Source organism: Podarcis raffonei, chromosome 14 (genome assembly GCF_027172205.1).
Source record: "Podarcis raffonei isolate rPodRaf1 chromosome 14, rPodRaf1.pri, whole genome shotgun sequence".
Classification (NCBI taxonomy): Eukaryota; Metazoa; Chordata; class Lepidosauria; order Squamata; family Lacertidae; genus Podarcis; species Podarcis raffonei.
In genome coordinates, this window is record NC_070615.1 from 30,431,716 (window position 1) to 30,452,722 (window position 21,007).

At 45.5% G+C, this 21,007-nt stretch overlaps 1 protein-coding gene across 2 annotated transcripts in view; it reads right to left on the reverse strand.

The window, feature by feature from the left end:
• Nucleotides 1-21,007, reverse strand: part of NHERF2 (NHERF family PDZ scaffold protein 2) — a 57,328-nt gene that overhangs the window by 11,895 nt on the left and 24,426 nt on the right. For both annotated transcript variants that reach the window (XM_053365635.1, XM_053365634.1), the window contains exon 3: nt 2,193-2,372. In XM_053365635.1, coding sequence (XP_053221610.1) covers nt 2,193-2,372 — 180 coding nt within the window. The remainder of the gene's footprint in view (nt 1-2,192; nt 2,373-21,007) is intronic.

Genomic DNA, 21,007 nt, shown 5'->3' on the forward strand with positions numbered 1-21,007 from the left:
CGGTACATGGGCAAGGTAGTGATGTGCTTAGCCAAGTGCTTATTCTGGAGCAAAAGCAGTGGTGAGGCTCTGATCCAGAATATGCTCACCATCCGGATTACACCTCCCCCCAAATACCCCTGACCTGGCTGCTCTTAGCCCCGCAAAGGTGCTGAGTTCACCTATCAAACCAAAGCTGTGGTTAAGTTGTTGCTTGGTTTTTTAAAGTAATTTCTCTACTGTTCCATCACCAGCATTTCGGGGTGTGGGGGCAGTCCATAAAAATAAACCATACAGAGAATAAAACAATTAAAAGTTAATCATAAAACCAACCGCTATTTTAAAATATCTGCTGGAACAAGCCAGTTTTTGTCATGCACCTGAAGTTCAGCAAGGACGGGGCCTGTTTAACCTCAAGTGGGAGGAAGTTCCACAGGCTTGGTCCCACTACAGTGAATGCTTCTGCTAGTTACAAATGATGCACCTTAGCTATGGGTGACCACCAACAGAGACTCCCCAAAAGATCTCAGTGATTGGGCAAGGATCTAAGAGATCAGGAGAGCCTGAAGATGCCCTGGACCACAGTTGCTAAATTCACTGCATATGACCTTTGGCCAGTCACTGTCTGTCAGCCTAGCTTACCTCACAAGATTGTTGTGAGGATAAAACGGAGTGAGGCGAGGGAAGCACCATGTAAACCACCTTCAGCTCCTCAAAAGAAAAGGCAAGATTTAAATGTAGTAAGTAAGTAAGTAAGTACAGTGGTATCTCAGGTTAAGTACTTAATACGTTCCGGAGGTCCGTACTTAACCTGAAACTGTTCTTAACCTGAAGCACCACTTTAGCTAATGGGGCCTCCTGCTGCTGCGGCGCCACCGGAGCACGATTTCTGTGCTCATCCTGAAGCAAAGTTCTTAACCCAAGGTACTATTTCTGGGTTAGCAGAGTCTGTAACCTGAAGCATATGTAACCTGAGGTACCACTGTATGTAAAAAAAATAAGCTTGAAGTCCCCCAGCGAAGCAGACAGCACTCTGGTGCGGGAATACAAAACCCTCAGCTCTTCTGAGGGCCTCCATTTCCTAGCAACCACCCAAATGGCTTCTCTTGCCAGAGGCAGGCCCTGACCGCTCTTCCACTACAGACTCAGCTGCCTGCCTCAAGTAGCCAACAGGAAGGTGAAGCTGGAGGGGAGCCAGAAGCCAAGGAGAGCTCTTCAAAGCCTCCCAAGGGCTTCTGGCTGGGACACTGTCTCCATTTGAACACTTGTTGTTGCCACCTGCAGCCTGCACCTTTGCAGGCAGGCCCCTGACAGTTGCTTCAAAGCTGGAGACAGGTGCAAAGAGAAAGAAGACGAGGCAAGAAAAACATGAAGCAGAGACTGAACAGTTCCTCCCCTCACCTCACAAGAGCAGGCACTGCAGCCCAAACTGAGGAGCTGCTGAGCATCAAACATTTATGGGAGCCCCTAAGAGCTGGGATCAGGTTTCCAAATTCCACAGGTTCACCTCCTCCCCTCTTTGTGCACTTCAGGAAACGTGCCAGGGGGTTGCTAAATTAATAATCAGCCACCTATCGGTGACATATTGAGTGCTGGAAGCAAAATCTGTCTTCATGAACACACCTGCCTCCTAGGTGGCCTCTCCTACCTCCCTCTCATGTGCACGCACACACATGTACTGTTGCACTGCAGGCATTAAAGATTCAGGAGAGAGAAAGCGAGAGAATTCTGTCGCTGCAGAACAGGTGTGTTCCTGCAAAGAGGGCAAGAAGAGGCAACTGCAGAGATGAGCAATTGTGTTCTCTCTCTCTCTCTCTCTCTCTCTCTCTCTCTCTCTCTCTCTCTCTCTCTGAAACATGGGGGTTCAGGGTTTCCAAAGTATTTTTTTTCCTGGAATTTAACCCTGAGCATCTCAGATGTTGGAAGCAGCTGCTCAGTGACGAGAGAATGCTACTCTGCACATGCTCAAAAGCACGTTTTCTTTCATGGAGAAACACTGCAGGAAGGCACCTTGCAACAAACTGACTGGAGACAGACAGAATTCAAACACCAACATGCAGGTCTTTGACAGTGTCATAGTGTGGGCTCTGCATAAAAAGGTGAATGAACAATTCCAGGGCAATGGGCTACTGTGGAAGTGTTCAGGTGGAGCCTGACTGAGCAGAACAGCTTCTGCTCCTAGGTCCTCCTCCCTTCAAGCTGTCATCCGTTACCTCAACGAGTTTGTCCTGCGGTCGGAGTCCTGCCTTGGATGCTGGTGAATCCGGGTCTACAGACCGAATGAACTGCCCGGGCCTGGCTTTCTCACTGTGGAGGTTGAACCCGTAGCCAGTGGGGCCTTTCTTGAGATGGCAAAGTCGCGGGCAGAGGTCCTTGGGTTGCCCGTTCAGATCCTGGATTTGGGAAGGAAAAGAGGCCATTGTTGTGTGGGGTTGTTTCTTACTCTTTCTTTATAGAAATAAAAAGTGTCGCACAATAAGAAAAAATGCACTAAGGAAACAGCCCTGAACAGGAGACACCCACCCATCTCCACAAGGCCAAACAGGGGCAGATTAAAAATAGACTCAATTAGAGGAAGTGCATTTGTTAAAAACCAATTGTCCAATCCCTCCTGACAGAATAAATTTAATACGCTTGCTAAGTGACAAAAGGATAAAATTAGACCCACCCGTTCAGGGCCCTCTCCCACTTCAAAGCATGCCTGACCAACCAGCTCTTAAATGAAACACCCTACATAGGATTATCTGAGAGGCTAAATGCTGCCAAAAAACGGGGTGAGCTGCCTATCATTAGCTAAATGTGTGGACATTGAAAAAACAACATGTGTTCCTATCCCTTATGACTGTGGAGACTCTCCGTCCTTCTGCCTTCAATTAAGAACAGAAGTAGAGCCCTGCTGGATCAAGCCAATGGCCTGTCCAGTCCAGCATCCTGTTCTCACAGTGGCCAACAAGACACCCCAGTGGGAAACCCACACACAGGATTTCAGCACGAAAGCATTCTGTCCAATGGTGGTCTCCAGCAAGTAGCATTCCTTCATCAACACTTTTCCTTGCTGAAAATTTTTCAGATTACTTGAACCTGAAAGTTGGAAGCAGAATAAATGATGCAAAACTAAGATGCCATGGTGCAAATACATGCAATTCACATAACCTACTCCAATTGCAGAAGTGAACTTCTTTTCCTGCAAAACAGTCTCTGGTTTACAGCAGCAGCTCCCAAGGAGCTCTTGAAATTGCTACAGGTCAACAGGCAGACCGCTTAATGTCATTCAATTGCCTGTTGTCGCAATTGCAGTGCACTATTCTAGATGCTGCATGGTTTTGGTATCACAGTTTTAATTCCCACAATTCAAACTGCATTGCAATCCATTTCTGATTGCTAATCCTCCCTTGGCCTCTTTCAAGTCACTTCCTCCCACCTGCCACTTCCAGTCTGTCCCGGAGCATCTGCTCCCACAGTCCATCACAGCTGTGGGTTCTGATCTTCACAGGCATGCTGTGGACCACCTGAATTAAACTCATGGACCACTGGTGATCCTCAGAGCACAGTTTGGAAATCCCCCCCCCCCGGTTTACAGCACAGTGGCAAGGCACAATTTAGAATGTAGCATTTTTCACAATCCAAAACATTAGTATATTTGAATGGATCAGACACACTTGATTTTCAAAATCAAAACATTAACACAGTGTCCCTCAGAACATAAGAAGAATCTGCTGGATCAGGGCTATGGGCCATCTAGCCCAGCATCCTAGCCAACCAGATGCCTGTGGGAAACTCTCAAGAAGCACCTGAGCACAAGAACACTCTCCCCTCCTGTGGTTTCCAACAACCGGTTTTCAGAAGTACTGACTGGAGGCAAGAATAAAGCCATCATGGGCAATAGCTACTGATAGCCTTTTCCTCTAGTCTAGTCCTCTTCTAAAGCCTTTTATGTTGGCAGCCATCATTGCCTCCTGTGGGAGTGAGTTCCACAGTTTAACTATGCACTGCATGAAGTACTTTCCAACATTCAGCTTCATTAGATGTCCACAAGTTCTAGTGCCATGAGAGACTTCTATCATGTCATCTCTTACTTGCCTTTTCTGTAAACTAAGAAGTCCCAAACACTGCAAGCTTTCCTCACAGGGCAGTCACTCCATCTCCTTGATCCAATGATCACTTTACTCAGAGCAGACCCATGGTTAACTTGGGAAACATGATTAACTTAGGTTCATTATTTTCAGTGAGTCTAAGAAGAACTTAGCTGGAGACAACCCCTATGAAAAGAAGTTCAAGTGCTTGGTGAGCCCTAGAAATCTGTGGCTTTTCACATGTCAGTGTTTTTTCTCTTCCAAAAGGTTGTGGGTTTCCTGTAAGCGAACCACAGGTACCACAAGAACACCACAGGGCCACAAACAAGTGAGGTGACATATCTGGGGAGAGGCAGTTGTGGCTGAGGGGGACCGTTCCCACGTCAACACAAAGTCTTTACTATCTGAGCAGTGTTGGACTGAGTTCAGCACTGGGGCAATTGCATCTTGGGGACCCCTGCCTTATCATTTCACCCTTTTAGAAAGGTGCAAGATTATATTAGCTATTTATTTTTCTTTCTTTTACAGGAAATAGTGCCGCAAGGTGGAATAAGCACAAGGCCAGCAGCAGACAGTGGAAGCTCAAGCGGGTTATCTGGGACCCAAACAAGGCACCCAGCAGAGTCACCAGAGCAGAGGCTTTAATGTTGTCAGCACAGGCTATCTTTCCCCAACCTCGTACCTTCAGAATTTTGGTCTGTAAGCCGATGACTTACAAACCATGGTTTGTTGTTAGAAAACAAACCATTGTTGCACCACTGAGAAAGGCTTGCACATAAAACTAAATCATGGTTTTCACAAATATGTATTCTAGGAGAAATTCTAACTAAACCACTGGTGAATTTTCACACTCACTTAAAAAATAATAATTTGCAACCTGATGTGTGAACGTGGAGAACTGAAGATTGGAGGGGGGGGAGAGAAAATGGGAGAAAAACCGAAACTGAAAGATTTGCCCATCGCTTGTGTGAGTAACATGTCCTAAGATGAGGGCAGATCAAATGCTGGGATCCCCTTTCCTCCTCCTTTTGCCCTGCCAGGCATGCCAGCAAATTAGCAGGCTGATGACCTTCTGCAAATTATGTTCTCTTTGGTACCTTAATCACATTTGAGATGCCTCTCCAGATTTACAAAGACAAAACGCCTGAAAATGAAAGCCTGCCAAGTTTCTTGGCACAGACGCCCTTGTCCCCCGAAATGAGAGCTGAGTGATGACACACAGGCGATAATTCCATTTGCGAGATAGCAAGAGAGGGCCTGCACCCGCCCCCAATCTGCACCAGGTGGCCTGCAGAGAACAGCAGCGCATACACAGCAAGAGAGGCTGTGTGGAGCAATGGGAAGAGTCTCTTGATTCTGGCCAGGATTCAGATCTTCTGCTTAGCTGCTAATGACAATGGCTCACTGGTAGAGCATTTGCTTTGCATACAGAAGGTCCCAGATTCTGTCCCCGACACTTTCAGGTAACCCTGGGAGAGATCCCCTGTGCCAGACCCTGCAGAGCTGCTGCCAGTCAGTGCAGTCACTACTGAGCTAGAAGGGCCAACAGTTTGACTTGATAAAAGGTAGCTTCCTGTTATTTTAGGGGGGAACCATAGCTCGGCAATATACCACTGCAATTGCTATTATTATTATTATTATTATTATTATTATTATTATTACTCACCCATCACCAGCGGATACCAGGGCAGATTACAACAATTAAAATTCAGGATTAAAAATAGTTATATTGCATTTTCAGGAATAGGATGGGGCCTAAAAACACACATCTCAGGTGTCAAAGGCCAGGGTAAAGAGGCATGTCTTCAACATTTGTCAAAATACATATAGTGAAGAAGCTGGGTATGCGTCTGTGGGGAGAACATTCCAAAATTCAGGGACTGTAACAAAAAAGGCCCTCTCCTGGGCTTTGCATTTGGGCACCTTTCCGTGCACTGCTCTGGTTCTCCAGAAGCAGCTTAGTCATGCTGGCCACATGACCCGGAAGCTTTCTTTGGACAAACGCCGGCTCCCTCAGCCTATATAGAGCGAGATGAGCGCCGCAACTCCAGAGTTGTCCGTGCCTGGACCTAATGGTCAGGGGTACCTTTACCTTTAAGATACCATAACCAAATTTTGCATGATGGTTCCTGAGATGAATGTTTCCTGTCTAACTTTGCATACAACTAGATGCCATTCGAAGTAAGATTGTGGACCAAACTTTTCAAAACTGATTTTTTTGATTTCTTAGAATTCCTGAGCGATGCCAGGTATGAGACTGCTAGTGATAAATAAAGGTTTCCCTCCTCCTCTCCAGCACATTTGCCAGAGAAAAGAGTTACCACCTGATGACAACTCCCCAAGGTTTGGCTGCAAATTATCTCTGAAGAAAAAAATGGTGTGTAAACAATCCAATTACAAAGAATAGTTTCCAAATGGCTGTCTGCACAGGAGGAGAAAGGAGCAGATTTTCTATTTACCTGCCTTTTTCTTTACAAAGAAGGGTCCCTCGATAGATGCTAATGCAAATAACATTTTTCAAAATACCGTATTTTTTGCTCTATAAGACTCACTTTTTCCCTCCTAAAAAGTAAGGGGAAATGTGTGTGCGTCTTATGGAGCGAATGCAGGCTGCGGAGCTATCCAAGAAGCCAGAACAGCAAGAGGGATTGCTGCTTTCACTGCGCAGCGATCCCTCTTGCTGTTCTGGCTTCTGAGATTCAGAATATTTTTTTTCTTGTTCTCCTCCTCCAAAAACTAGGTGTGTATTGTGGTCTGGTACATCTTATAGAGCGAAAAATACGGTACTCCTTGGAGGTTTGGATGTTGTAGAGCAGAGGCAGTAACTTGAGGTTACTAATGGGATACAGCCCCCATCAGCCAGCATGGCCAGTGGTCAAGGATGATGGGAACTGTACGTCAGCAACATCAGAGTGTCCATGGGTTAGCGCCCCCAACCAATTTAGGGCTCCCAGGTTCCTTAAATGGCTCCCGTCCTTTATTAAGACAGATGGGTAGAAGGGTGAATTTTTGCCCATGAAGCTTCTCCCTCTATGGTGCTACAATAAGGAGAAAAGCTGTCCAGCTATTAAGAGCAGCAGGAGAGGCCCTGCTCAGAATTCTTTCCTGCCACAAGCTAGAAGTGAGAGTTGTTCAGTTATGGGAACTTCCTTCTATGGGGCTCCCTGCCTTGGACCCAGCTAGCAAAAGGAGAGAGAGAAATGAGCCCTGAAAATGGGGTCAGATGTGTAAAAACTACAATAAAGATATGAAACATCCAACCAGCTCAACTAAGAAATAGGTGGTTTCAGTTCAAAAGGGCATTGGGTTTTGCCTTGGAACTAACCTGCATGAATTCAAGAGGCAATTTCATGTTTTCCCCCCTACTAAGTGGAGGCCCACAAGGAAGCTTTTACAAAAGCAGTCTGTACTATTTATTGTCATTATTTATCAGTGCTACTTTTCAAGAAAAATAGAATACCTCCCTTGTTCTCTTATAAAAGCAATGAGGCCCACCTGAGAGGTGCCGGAACTGAGTTCCGGCTGAAAAAAAACACCCTGATTATTATTATTTTGATTTGTTTTTAAATGTATCTGAATCTGATCATTAAAGTAAGACTTTACTGTTTCTATCCCTTGGAGGAAAGTCTCCACATTCTTGCCTTCCTCTCCAATTTCTTCATCACCCCTCTCCTTGCTGATATTTCCAGGAACACTTCTCCCATTATGAACCGACCCACACCCTGTGATCATCATCTGAGGCCCTTCCTCCTATGCTCCCTCCACAAGAGGCCCAGAGGGTAGCAACAGAATAAGTCGGGCTTCCTCAACCTTGGCCCTCCAGATGTTTTGAGACTACAATTTCCATCATCCCTGACCACTGGTCCTGCTAGCTAGGGATCATGGGAGTTGTAGGCCAAAAACATCTGGAGGGCTGAGGTTGAGGAAGCCTGGAATAAGTCCTTTTCAGTGGTGGCTCCCTGTTCGTGGAATACTCTCCCCAGAAAGGCTTGCCTGGAACCTTCTTTGTCTAGTTTCAGGTGCCATCCCATAACATTGGATGACCATCTGTTGGGGGTTCTTTAGTTGTGATTCTTGCATTGCAGGGGGCTGCAGTCCAACAACCTCTGGAGGGCCACAGCCTCCCCATATCCATGTTAGAGAGAAAGCAAAAATTTGTGGGCAGAGGTGGCTGGGAATCTGGGACCATGAATACTTGTCTCTTCTTTGGAAATCGACAGCAGATAGCCTCTTATCATGGGAGAGGCAAATCAGGGCTTACCACACAGATATTCAGGGTAAATGTTTGTGTATCCTCTTAATCAACAGTTAAATTGCCTTGAACGTTATTTTGCTGGGGTGGCAGGGTAACAATAAATAAACCCAATGTAATCTAATCTAAAGCAGATTCCAGCATTGTATTTCCACGGTTTGGCTGTTTGTCTTCCACAGTAAAGCAGGATGTCATGTTATTTATTTCTAGCAAGACAGATTAATGCTGGATTGCGTTCAATTCCTCCCCCCACCCCCTTTATTTGCTCTGCGCTCCATCATGTGATTTCTCACGTAAATACTCACCATTAGTGAGAAATATGCTAGGTATGAAGTCAGATGAGCCCAAGTGAAGGGCCTTTTTTAAATAACTTATTCTTATTTTTCCCCAAGAGGCAGAACAAATGCAGGGATAGTTGAAATATTTGGAAAATGAATACAGTATGAACATAAGGAGCTGCCTCATACCGAGTCAGACCATTAGTCCATCTTGTTCAGGGTCGCCTGCACTGACCGGCAGTTGCTCCCCAGGGTTACAAATAGGGAGCCTTCTCTCAGCCCTCCCTGGAAGTGCCAGTGATCAAATCAAAGACTTTTCACACACAAAGTTCTTGCACGGTCTTTCCTACAATAGTTGCCTTATCAAATCACTGGTCCATCTAGCCTGCAAAGCCCTACTCTGATAGGCAGGGGCTCTCAGGCAAAGAACGCTCCTTCCCATTGACTGGCACCCTGCTCCTTTGAGCTGTACATTCCAGACACTGAATATGGAAACTTCAGATTGCAAAAGGAATATATATATATGCCATGGCATGCAGAAGGTCCCAGGTTCAATCCTTGATGCCATTTCCAGGTACAGCTAGAAAAGATCCCTTCCTGGAACCCTGGAGAACCACTGCTCCCAGTCAGTTTAGACAATACTGAACTAGGTGATCCAATGGTGATGGTTTCATTTATTTATTTATAAAATATATTTATATACTGCCATATAATTTAAAAAGAACACAAAAAAGGTTTACAACACTATCCGTATGTAATTAAAAAACATGTAAAAAAATTAAAATCAACGGCCATCAACTTAATGTTATGGAAACATGTTTAAGACCCAGGTCACTAGTCAAAATGGTGGCAAGCCCAGTTAGCAGAACTTGTGGTGTTAAGATTTGACATGGAAGACCAGGGTTCACATTCCCCCCTCACCCATGAAGCTCACTGGGCAACCTTGAGCCTGTCACTGCTTCTCAGCAAAACCTACTTCATACGGTTGTTACGAGGCTAACATGGGAAGGAGGAAAACTATGTATACAGTCGTACCTTGGAAGTCGAATCGACTTCCAAAATGTTCAAAAACCAAATTGTGGCTTCTGATTGGCTGCAGGAAGCTCCTTCAGCCAATCAGAAGCCCCAGAAGCCCTGTCAGACATTTAGATTCCAAAAGAACATTCGCAAACCGGAACAATCACTTCTGGGTTTGCGGTGTTCGGGAGCCGAAACGTCCAACTTCCAGGGCGTTCAGAATCCAAGGTACGACTGTACCACCTTGAACTCCTTGGATAAATACAATCAATCAATCAATCAAACAAACAAACAAACAAACAAACAAACCACAAACTGTCAATTACCACCACCACCATCAATCTCTTTCTCTCTCTAGGAAACACAATGTTTTGGATAAAGGAGCACAGCATTGTATCACAAAGTCAGGCCAATGTAACATGTACAATTCTCTGTCCCTCCATAGCAACCACATTACTAGGTCAGCGGATATTATCTGGTCCGATTGAGTTTGTCTTTAACGGTTCATATCATCCTGTGCAACACACACACAGCTGTCTCATCTTTCCTGACCAATGTAACAAACTCAGGATATTTCCCAGGGCCTGCAAGCCAGCAAGTTCGTGAGTATCTGCAAATATTTCCAGCCTGCCTTAGAGAATTCTTCAAAAACTGCAGAAAACAGGAAATGATTTAACTGGTTGAATAATATTGGAACTCTGAGCTTTCTCGACCCCAAAGGACACATTTTAACAAGAACGGGGGGGTGGGGGGCTTTGAACCTGGGCTGGAGGGGAGAGAGAATAATCCTATTTGAATTATTATTATTATTTTAGAAAAACTGAAATGACACGGTTCAAAGATCCATTACTGAAAGGGCCTTGTCGGGATTTTACTAGAGTTTTAACTGGAGCTGATATGAAATTTTGTTAGCTTTGAATTACCGGCCTTGGCAACCACCCCCAATCATCTCTGTGTTTATCAAAATACAAACTGTATTCTGACGTTTAAAAAACAAAAGCAAATCTTTGCTACATTCCCTTGGCCACTTACCTTCCAGGGAAAATAGGGATTTTCTCATATCTGTTCCTGGGAACGCACAGTTCATAGCTAGCCTTTGCAGATTTTGGAGACACTTTGAAAAAACATCTTGTTAGTGCACACACAACCAGGCCCCCTCAGAAATCCAGAGAGATGGGTAGGGTTGGACAAATCTTAAGTTCGGCTCACTACACTTCCACATCAGAAAAAAAGTTCTAATGGAAATTCAGCAGAATTTCAGTGTGCATTCTACTTAACATGCCAATCATGCACAGTGTAATTTCTCAATGCATTTTTTAAAATGTTGTTTTCACTAATATATGTAATTTATGCACACTTCCCTTAAGATATGCATTTTCATATACTTTTTTTTCAGGGGGGAGAATGCCTCTTGCTTTTAATATTTGAAGCTTTTAATGTTTGACAGACTATTGTATTTTAATATTTTGGTGGAAGCTGCCCAGAGTGGCGGGGTATAAATAATATATTATTACTGTTGTTGTTGTTATTGTTTTCCAGATGGAGAGGGATGTTAAGAGTGTGCATAGAAACTAGGCTAGTGTAACCAGGTAATTTTTTTGCCCCACCCACTTTGGCCTCTGGCTCCGCCCACCGCCCACATGTGGCCCCATACAATTCCCAAAAAGGGAATGTGGCCGTCTGGCTAAAGCAGGCTACCTGACCCTGAAATGCAATAAGTAAGGGCATGCTCCTCCAACGGCACAGCAGATAAATCTCAGTTTGTGCCCAGTGGTTAATCCTACTCAGAGCAGACCCACTGAAACTCATCGTTTCATTAATTTCAATAGGTCTAACTTTGAAGAGAACATAGTTGGCTACAAGCCCTCAATTAACAGTTTCCAGGGCTACCACCCAAGCTCATGTGTAAATTACGTCTGAGTAGTGGCAATGGTGCCTGAATTTCTAGCCTTGTCGACAGGTTCATCGTGGTTATTTGGACTCTTGTGGCAGAATGCTTTTCATTTCTCATTATGGAAAAGAAAAACATCCTCAGCATATTTTGCTCTAGACTCAGCACCATAAACATTGGCACTGGCCTTGATTAACGAGGCGACGTCTGGACAATTAATTAGTCAGGTGTCAGCCCTTTAGAGCAAGGAAAATCCATTCTCGGGAGCGCCAGATACAGATCCACAGAGATTTTAAAGGGGAGATGGGGAAAGTCCTACAATTTATGATTGTTTTCTAGCTCTCAGGGATGGGAATGAGCATTACAAAGCAGCAAAGGGGTGTCTACAATTTATAAGAGCACAGGAAACACTGCGCTTTAGGGAAAAAAATTAAGATATCCAAACACTTTAGCTCAGAAACTCCAAAGTCTGCAAGTACAAAAGCATCCGGCACATCAATAAAATGTAATGTTGACTTGCTTGCTTTGAAGAAGCATGGGGGGTAATTAAATTTCCCAGCAAGAAAAAATGAGTAAATAATTTAATAAGAGCTGGAAGGACCCTGGCACAGGCATGTCAACAACAAGTGCCTAATGATATCCTGAGATGAGTTAAGGATAGTCTCAGGAGAACCAAGCGTGTGTTTTTATTCCTTGCAAAAAGGTTGCTTCTTAGCCTAACCTACCTCACAGGGTTGTTGTGTGGATAAAACGGATGGGGCTGATGGGAATGTTTTAAGAAACAGTAGTCCAAAACATCTTCAAGGCACCAGACTGGGAGAGGCTGTCCTAAAAAGCTTTTGCTGAACTCTGGCATTTCAGAGCAGACTGTTTTAAAATGCTCTAGCGAAGCCTTAAAAACACACACACAGAGAGATGCCAGCCAAGGACTTGTCTCATGTTCCCTTCCTGCCATCTCCTCTGAAATATCTTCAGCTCCCTTGCTAGTCATCCCAGTTGGCAAGGCCACCTTCACAATGTACATTAAAAGCACTATGGTAGCACTTCAAACTGCCATAGCTTCTTCACCCAGTGAACTCTGGGAGCTGTAGTTTGTTAAGGATGCTAAAGGCTTCTAGGAGTCCTGCATTCCCGTTGCGGAGCTACAATTCCCAGAGTATCTCTTCATAAGGAACTCTGGGAACTGCAGCTCTGGGAGAGGAATAGCGGCTTCCTAATACTGTTCAGCACCCTTCACAGAGTACAGCTCCCAGGAATCTTTGGGTGGAAGCCATGACAGTTCAAGAAGCATCACAGTATATTAAATGTATGGTACGAATGTGGCCTTGAAGCAGTTTGCATGGGACCTCCAGAGGTCCGCCATCCAGGTTACTGACTGGGGCCATGTCCAGGGAACTTCTCGCAATTCTTCAGTATCAAGGTATCTGGAGATGGTCTGAGGCAACGGTATGGAGAGCTTGCCATCCACGTCTCTTATGACAATGACACGCCACACAGCAATTGACATTATAAAGAGCAGAAAAGGCCGCTCCTAACTGACATCTAAATTGGACATTTTAATATACAGAGCCTTTCGGTGTGTGGAAATTAGATACGAACAATAACTTTTTGTACGAGGAAGCGGTTCACATTACGTGTAACCCAAGACCTCAGTGTAACGGGAGGAGCGGCAGCAAAGTAATATTTTAAACGCTCACACAGAATGGACGCCTTGGAACGAAGCAAGAGGAAGGATCCTAAGCTGTGAGAAACTGGCTACAAGCTCTGTCATTCCCAGAGACTGCAAACACCAGTGGGAGCCTCTAGACTTCCTGCCAATGACCTGGCACCGGCTGCTTTATTCTGAATTTATTTTATTTATTTATCACATTTATATCCCACTTTCCCCCCTCCATTTAATCCTTACAACAACCCTGTGAGGTAGATTAGGCTGAAAGGCAGCGACTGGCCTAAGGGCACCCAGTGAGCTTCATAATGGTCCTAGAACCTCGGCCTCCAGATTCCTACTCTGACACACCACTTCATTCCCACATTTGCTTTTTGTACAGCTATTTGTTTTATGTATAAAAAGCAGAATATCATAGCATATTTAGTAATATAGTAATATTTATAGTACGGGACGCGGGTGGCGCTGTGGGTTAAACCACAGAGGCTAGGGCTTGTCAATCAGAAGGTCAGCGGTTTGAATCCCTGCGACGGGGTGAGCTCCCATTGCTCGGTCCCTGCTCCTGCCAACCTAGCAGTTCGAAAGCATGTCAAAGTGCAAGTAGATAAATAGGTACCACTCCGGCAGGAAGGTAAACGGCATTTCCGTGCGCCGCTCTGGTTCGCCAGAAGCGGCTTAGTCATGCTGGCCACATGACCCGGAAGCTGTATGCCGGCTCCCTCGGCCAGTGAAGTGAGATGAGTGCCGCAACCCCAGAGTCGTCCATGACTGGACTTAACGGTCAGGGGTCCCTTTACCTTTAATATTTATAGTACAGTAAATATTTTAATATATAATTTTTAAAAATCCTGCTAGGGTAGGGCTGAAAGACGGTTCAAGTGCCTGCCAGAAGCACCTCCCTCTTGTGAACTTTAACATTAAGAACACTTATTTTTAGAGGCTTTAAAACAGCGGCAAAGGGAGCCAAGCCTTTCCTCTCCCCCACAAACAGCTTGTCACAAAAAATGTTGTTGCGGCCCCTGCTCCTCTCACTAAGCCAAAGTTGGGTCCCTGCCACCGAGCAGAGCGGGCATAATTGTCTCCATTCATACAGCACGCCAGCGATCTGATGTTTGTTAAGAGTGCAGCCAGCTTCCCCTCTCGGTGCCAGAGTGAGTCATCGGGGGATCCGAGGGGAAAGGTTTCGCAACGAGGCGGGCCTGAGTGGAAGGAGCCTGCAAGGGCTTCCCGCCCCAGAGATTCCCCAACTTAAAAGGCGGCCCCACACAATGGTTCTGGGTTTGTCCTTGGGAACATGTGCAAGACTCAAGAATGACGCCACAAAGCTCCCTAGGGAAGCCTTTGCCAACCTGGTGCCCTCCAAATAGATTGGACTACCTGGGAAGATGGTGGACTATCCTTCATCAGGGGTTTCTCAACAGAAGATGAATGGTTGTTTGGTCAAGAATGCTATTATTATTATTATTATTATTATTATTATTATTATTATTACTACTACTACTACTATTATTATTGCTACGATTACTGCATTGCAGGGGGTTGGACTAGATGACCCTGGAGATTTCCCTGGGTCCCTTCCAACTCTACGATTCTATGATTCTGTTAACTCCCGTCAACCCCAGCCAGCGCATCCGTATTACTGGAAGGCACCAGGTTGGCTAAAGCAGCCTGCAATCCATGCTGTTCTGTTTTAAGCTGGAACTGGAATACCAACTCTACTTCCAGATTTCAAGAATCCAAGTAATAATCTTCAACCAAGTGGGCAGTTCCTCTCTCCCCAGCCTAATTTTATTTTTTTGTGGGGGGGCGTGTTTGTCAATGGGCCATTGTATGCATTGAAAGGTTTAAATGCCCCTTTCCCCTCACTGCAGTCATGATCCCATCCTGCAGTTGGGTGGGGTGGAGAAAAGAAACAGATATAAAGGCCATGCCATTTGAAAAGGGAAATGTTAAATAGAAAGGGTCGAAATCATTTCTGGAGAGAGGCAGAATCATAGAGAAGAAAATAGCTAGACCAATCTGTACTGACCATAGCCAGCCAAATAACCTACCCTGACAGCTGTGCGATGGGTCACCTACGTCAGGAGGAATTGCACAGCTGTTCCATTATGTGTGTCTTTTCTTTTTTTAAAAAAAAAGTAAATCTGTATTAAAATACCCAAACCAGCTGGATGCTGGTTTTATCTGTCGTCTTTTAATTTAAATTTAAACTTAAATTTAAAGGGAAATCATCTGCAAACACTGTAAAAACCCACCTGGAATCATGAGGCAACCTTCTTCCTCCTCTCAGGCCAGCCAAAGGCAGTTGAGTATCTTGGCAAATCCATGGGAGGTGATGAAGCCCTTTCCTCTACTCCGGTTTTAAAGTGTTACTAATTGCCTGTAAACTGACACTAAACAGAACCCCTAGCCTGGACATGATCTCTGCAATTCCCAACATACGCCCCTCTATCCGACAGGGGAATCTTGAGATTCCCCAGGCAGAAGGGAGGCTTGAGAGAAGATAATTGCCCTGAAATTTCTGGAATGCTATCAGCACTCCAAAATCATCCAGATTTCTTAAACCCATTTTGAAGGTATGCAGCCTGGTAGTACTCCAACTCCAGCTGTGAGCTGTGCGCAAACTGAGGTTGTAAAAGCAGTTCTGAGCATTTATCCAGTCCGTTTCAAGGGCTTCAGATATATCATCCTCTAAATTAGACCAGTATTTATCATCCCCCGAATTGCAAACAAGGCCCAAGCTTGAGAGAAGAGCAACTTGCCAGGAGTTAACAGCTCAGAGTTAAAATCTGAATTGGAGATTTCCTGCCTCGCAACTCATGTTTTCAGTCATCTTTGCTACACCATCTGCGTGCAATGTATATATATTTGTGCTCGTTGCAATGGTTCGTGTAATTAGCTACATGCAAAGGATAAGCTACACGACAGCTTTATTTGTATGCACATTTGTATGTGAGGTACCTTAAAATAAAATAAAAACCCATCATTAAGGGCAAAACTGGGAATGTAAGATGCTGCTTTATACAGTCAGACCCTTGGTCCATCTAGCTCAATACTGTCTACACTGACCGGCAGCAGCTCTCCAGGGTTTCAGACAAGAGGCTTTTCCCAGCCCTACCTGGAAGTGTCAGGGATTGAACCTGGGACCTTCTACATCCAAAGCAGGTGCTCTAACCACCGAGCCAAGGCCTTTCACCCAAACTACATGTGGTGAAATATGTGTAATTATGCTCTGACCCGTTTTGGGGTGGGCACAAGGGGGAATGAAATGAGAAGAGGGTAAGGAGAAAGGTTCCTTAATCCTGTCCCCTTCGGCTCACTTTTCCCCTCAGAATTGCCCTCCCCAAATTGCTCTTCTCTCTGCCAGAAGAAGACAGCAGTCCCTCCCCACTCCTGGACTCCATATTTTCCCCTCAAGGAGAAAAGCAGCTTGGAGAGGAAAATTTGGAAGAGGAAAATAACCAAGCGCCCTTTGGGTCTTATTTTCTGCACATCTGCCCTTGATTTGGAGGATTTCTTTGTGGTATTTTTCAAGGAGGATAAATGTGCATTTGTGACAGCACAGGCTGTGGTCTGCACTATGAGAGGAAAGCAAACCAGTCCCCAACGTCTTGTTAACATCACCACTTCCGCCAATGGGTCTCGTCTCCCTATCACCACCACTACTAGTTTTTCCCACTTTTGGACTTTAACTGGCCCAACTCCCTATACTGGGTAGAATGGCATGACACTTAGACATGGGGTGAAAAGGGAGGCATCAACCCAATTATCCAAAACTATGCTTTACTTAAAGTTTTAGTAAGGCAGCAAGTTAGATAGCAGTATTTTTCCCCAAAAGAAAACAAGCTTTATAGTTTGAGGTGTTAGCTGTAAGAGTACATAAAAGAAACACAGGAAAAAATAAACACATTCAGCTAAACCTATGATTGATCTGCAACCCTCAATCCAGTTTTTAGGTCCCTTTTAGGTCTTCCTTGGGCTTTTTTCTGCTGCAGTACTCATCTATACTATTTCCAATGTTCCAGCTCAAAGTATTTCAGCCCATTTAAGCTCTTGAACTCTTCAACTGTTAATTCTTCAATTACTTTATTTTCCACCTTGATTTATACACATTATTTTCACCTCATCCCAACCTCTCAGCCAATCAGAGGGGGAGAAGACACCTGGTTAAATTTCTATTTCTCAGGCTAAACGTTGGACCTTCCTGTGTACTTTTGACCTTCCTGTGCAGAACTTTTTGCTGTGCACTTCTGACCTTCCTCTCCTGTGCAGGTATAAAAGCCTTAGTCTGATCCCAACCTTTGACAGAGCAAGTTGCTCACTCAGAGCTGTCTGTGATGCAGCAACCTCTAAGGAGCCTTCAGCCTTGCTGCTTTCCTTGTAGGTTCTGGCATCAGACCAGAATACAACAGCCTTATTCTTTCACAACATCCCATGCCTTCTAAACATGCATCTGACTCCACCCTGCACGTAGAGGCTTCTTAGCTGATCTATAGATGATGTTCCTGCAGTTAGCGCCCATGGTCAAATATCAGTGCAGGTGCAAAAGGTGAACCTGTGCCCCACCTTCCTCAGCCCTTGGGTTGAGGACCACCTGTTGGCACAAATCTTGGCACTGAAAGACCACCCAAACTGCCTCCACCAGATTAACCACTGCAAGACCACAGCAGGCCAAGAACAGGTACGCTGCAGGGCACCTATGCACAGAGAGGTCAGTACTCAAGCTGGCCAAAGCAGGTTAGCCAAACTGCAGCTAATCAGGCCCATAAAGAGCAAACGTAACATCCTTGCAGAAAACGTCACCCTTTTGGCTGACAAGAATGCCAGGCCAAAGACAGGCTGCTGTTTCACTGAAGGACAAAGCAGTACCATCTGAAGAAGAAAAAACCACTGTTCCAGCCACTCTGCTGCTTTGGTTGTGACAATAAGTTTATCCTCCCATCACACCATACTCCTATAAAAATTAAGTGGTAAAAAACTCAATTGTAAAGTAAGCAGGAAGGATTTCAGCTTTGATATCCGTGATCTGGTAAGATTTGGTGATCTTATGTTCTCATGACCACACAGAAATGCCACCTGGTAGGTCAGCTTTTCCCAGCCTACTGGTGCCTTGAACTCCCATCAGCCCTAACCAGCACAGTATAATGTTGGGGCTGATGGGAGTTGTAGTTCAAAACACCTGGCAGGCGTAAGGTTGGGCCTGAGGCAGCAAAAAACACCACCAGCTGCTGACAACAGTCTGAAACAGCCTCCCATAACCTGGTTTCCTCCAGACATTTTGGACTAGAGCTCCCATCGACTGGCTGGGTTTGATGGGGAATTGTAGTCCAAAATATCTGGAGGCCATCAGGTTTGGGAAGTCTGGTCTAGCCCCAAGATCAGAATGGAAAGTTGACTATTCCTGGCCCACTGTGGGCTAGCCAGGTGTAAACATGCACCCATCCCTCAGTACAGTTATTCCCCTTTAATTAAGTGGAGGGATGTGATCAGGATTCTTGCAGGCTTTCCCCAACCAGAACAGGGTGGGAAAGGAGCCAGTGTCCGAAAAACCTTATCAGCAAGGAACACAGTTCCTCTTCACAGTTTATCTCGGAGCCCAAACTGTACAGCAAGTTCTGAAGCAGCTGCCCCGGGAACGCGCCAACATTCCCTGCATTGCTCCGTTCTCCCCTTATCTCCTGGAGCAAGAACAGCCTGACAAAGAGGGTACAAAGTATTTTGGAACAGCCAGTGGGCAAGTGGGAGGGGAGGAGGAGGAGGAGGACTGTGGGTGCAGAAGCCATGTGATCACCAACCTCACCCACAAGCAAGTCCCCAACGCAAGATCAAGGGCATGGAGCGAAGGGAATGGTGTGAGGAACGGTTGCAGCATTTGGGGCTTTTCAGTTCAGAGAAAAAGCGAGTGAGAGGCGACATGACAAGTTTATGAAATTATGCATGGCATGGAGAAAGCAGACTGAGAAAAGTTTTTCCAACTCTTTCCTAACACAAGAATTCGTGGTCATCCAATGAAGGTGAATGTTGGAAGACTCGGGACAGATAAAAGAAAGTAAATCTCTATGCAGCACAGAGTTAAACTTTGGAACTCTCTCCCTCAGGAGACTGTGATGGCCACAGACTTTAAAAAGTAAAGGTAAAGGGACCCCTGACCATTAGGTCCAGTCGTGACCGACTCTGGGGTTACGGCGCTCATCTCGCTTTATTGGCTGAGGGAGCCGGCGTACAGGGTCATGTGGCCAGCATGACTAAGCCGCTTCTGGAGAACCAGAGCAGTGCACGGAAACGCCGTTTACCTTCCCGCCGGAGTGGTACCTATTTATCTACTTGCACTTTGACGTGCTTTCGAACTGCTAGGTTGGCAGGAGCAACGGGAGCTCACCCCATCGCGGGGATTCGAACCACCGACCTTCTGATCAGCAAGTCCTAGGCTCTGTGGTTTAACCCACAGTGCCACCCGCTTAGATGGCTTTAAAAAAGGATCGCTTCTCGGCCTTTTGGCTAAGATCAAGTGTAGTGTAGGAAGGGAAAGCTACCAATGGCTACTGACCATGATGGCTATGCTCTGCCTCCACGTTCAGAGGCAGAAATGCTTCTCAATTTCCAGTTGCCAGAAACCACAGGAGTGGAGAGAACAGGTTGCTGGACTACATGGGCCACTGGTCTGATCTAGCTGCTGTTGTTATGAGGTATCGATGCCCTGGCCTACAGATCTAGAGAGCAATGGGTTTCATAGATCTATGAGGTGGGGCATTACGTTCTTGGTAATTTAAAATAGCAGGCAGCCACCACAGATGAGACCTGCCCTTGGGTCACTTTCAAAAGCAGCTCCATCACGTGCTGCTGAAAAGCATCCAGGGGCCTAGTGGGCGGGCAGTCAGTGAATGGTGATGGGTTGGGCCAGTGAGGTTTCTTTTTCTTTTTTACTTGATTACATTTATACAGTGGTACCTCGGGTTACATACGCTTCAGGTTACATATGCTTCAGGTTACAGACTCCGCTAACCCAGAAATAGTACCTCGGGTTAAGAATTTTGCTTCAGGATGAGAACAGAAATCGTGCTCCGGCGGCGCGGCAGCAGCAGGAGGCCCCATTAGCTGAAGTGGTGCTTCAGGTTAAGAACAGTTTCAAGTTAAGAACGGACCTCCGGAACGAATTAAGTACTTAACCCGAGGTACCACTGTATCCTGCCTTTCCTCCAAGGTGCTCAAAGTCAGGTACATAGTTCTCCCTCGCCCCATTTTATCCATACAAGAACAATGTGAGCTGAGTAAGGCTGAGAGGCAGTAACTGGCCCAAGGTCACCCAGTGAGTTTCAGGACTGTGTGGATTCGAACCTTAGTCTCCCAGGCCATAGTCCCAACATTCTAACCCCTGTACCATACTGGCTCTCTGGTGTCCCCCTTCCAAGCTCCAGGGTTCCTTAGTCAGTGCCTGACCTGGTCAACCACTGGCACCAGGCCTGAAACCATGGCTGGGTGTTACATTTGAACTAAGCTCATGTCGAAGTCCAAACCAAACTAAGAACAGCTGGCAAAGGAACATCTTGTTGCCAGTAAATGGGTATGCCTGCCTCCCAAATCTCATCCTCTTAGTGCTACTGAGCTCAGGCTTTTGAATAAATATTATCATTAATAATAACAGCAGCAGAATTTGCCATTTAGCAAGGCCAGCAGATGACCTTGATTTCCGTTCCTGCAGGAGTTGCCTGTGTGTAAAGTTACAACACACTTTTTTTTTTTGTTCCCGCAAACATCCTCTTAGCAAATGTGGACATTAACAAAATCACAATTTTGGCTCTCTGTCCAGCCCTTTACATTGTAATGCCCTTATGCAATTTAAAGGTGGAAAAA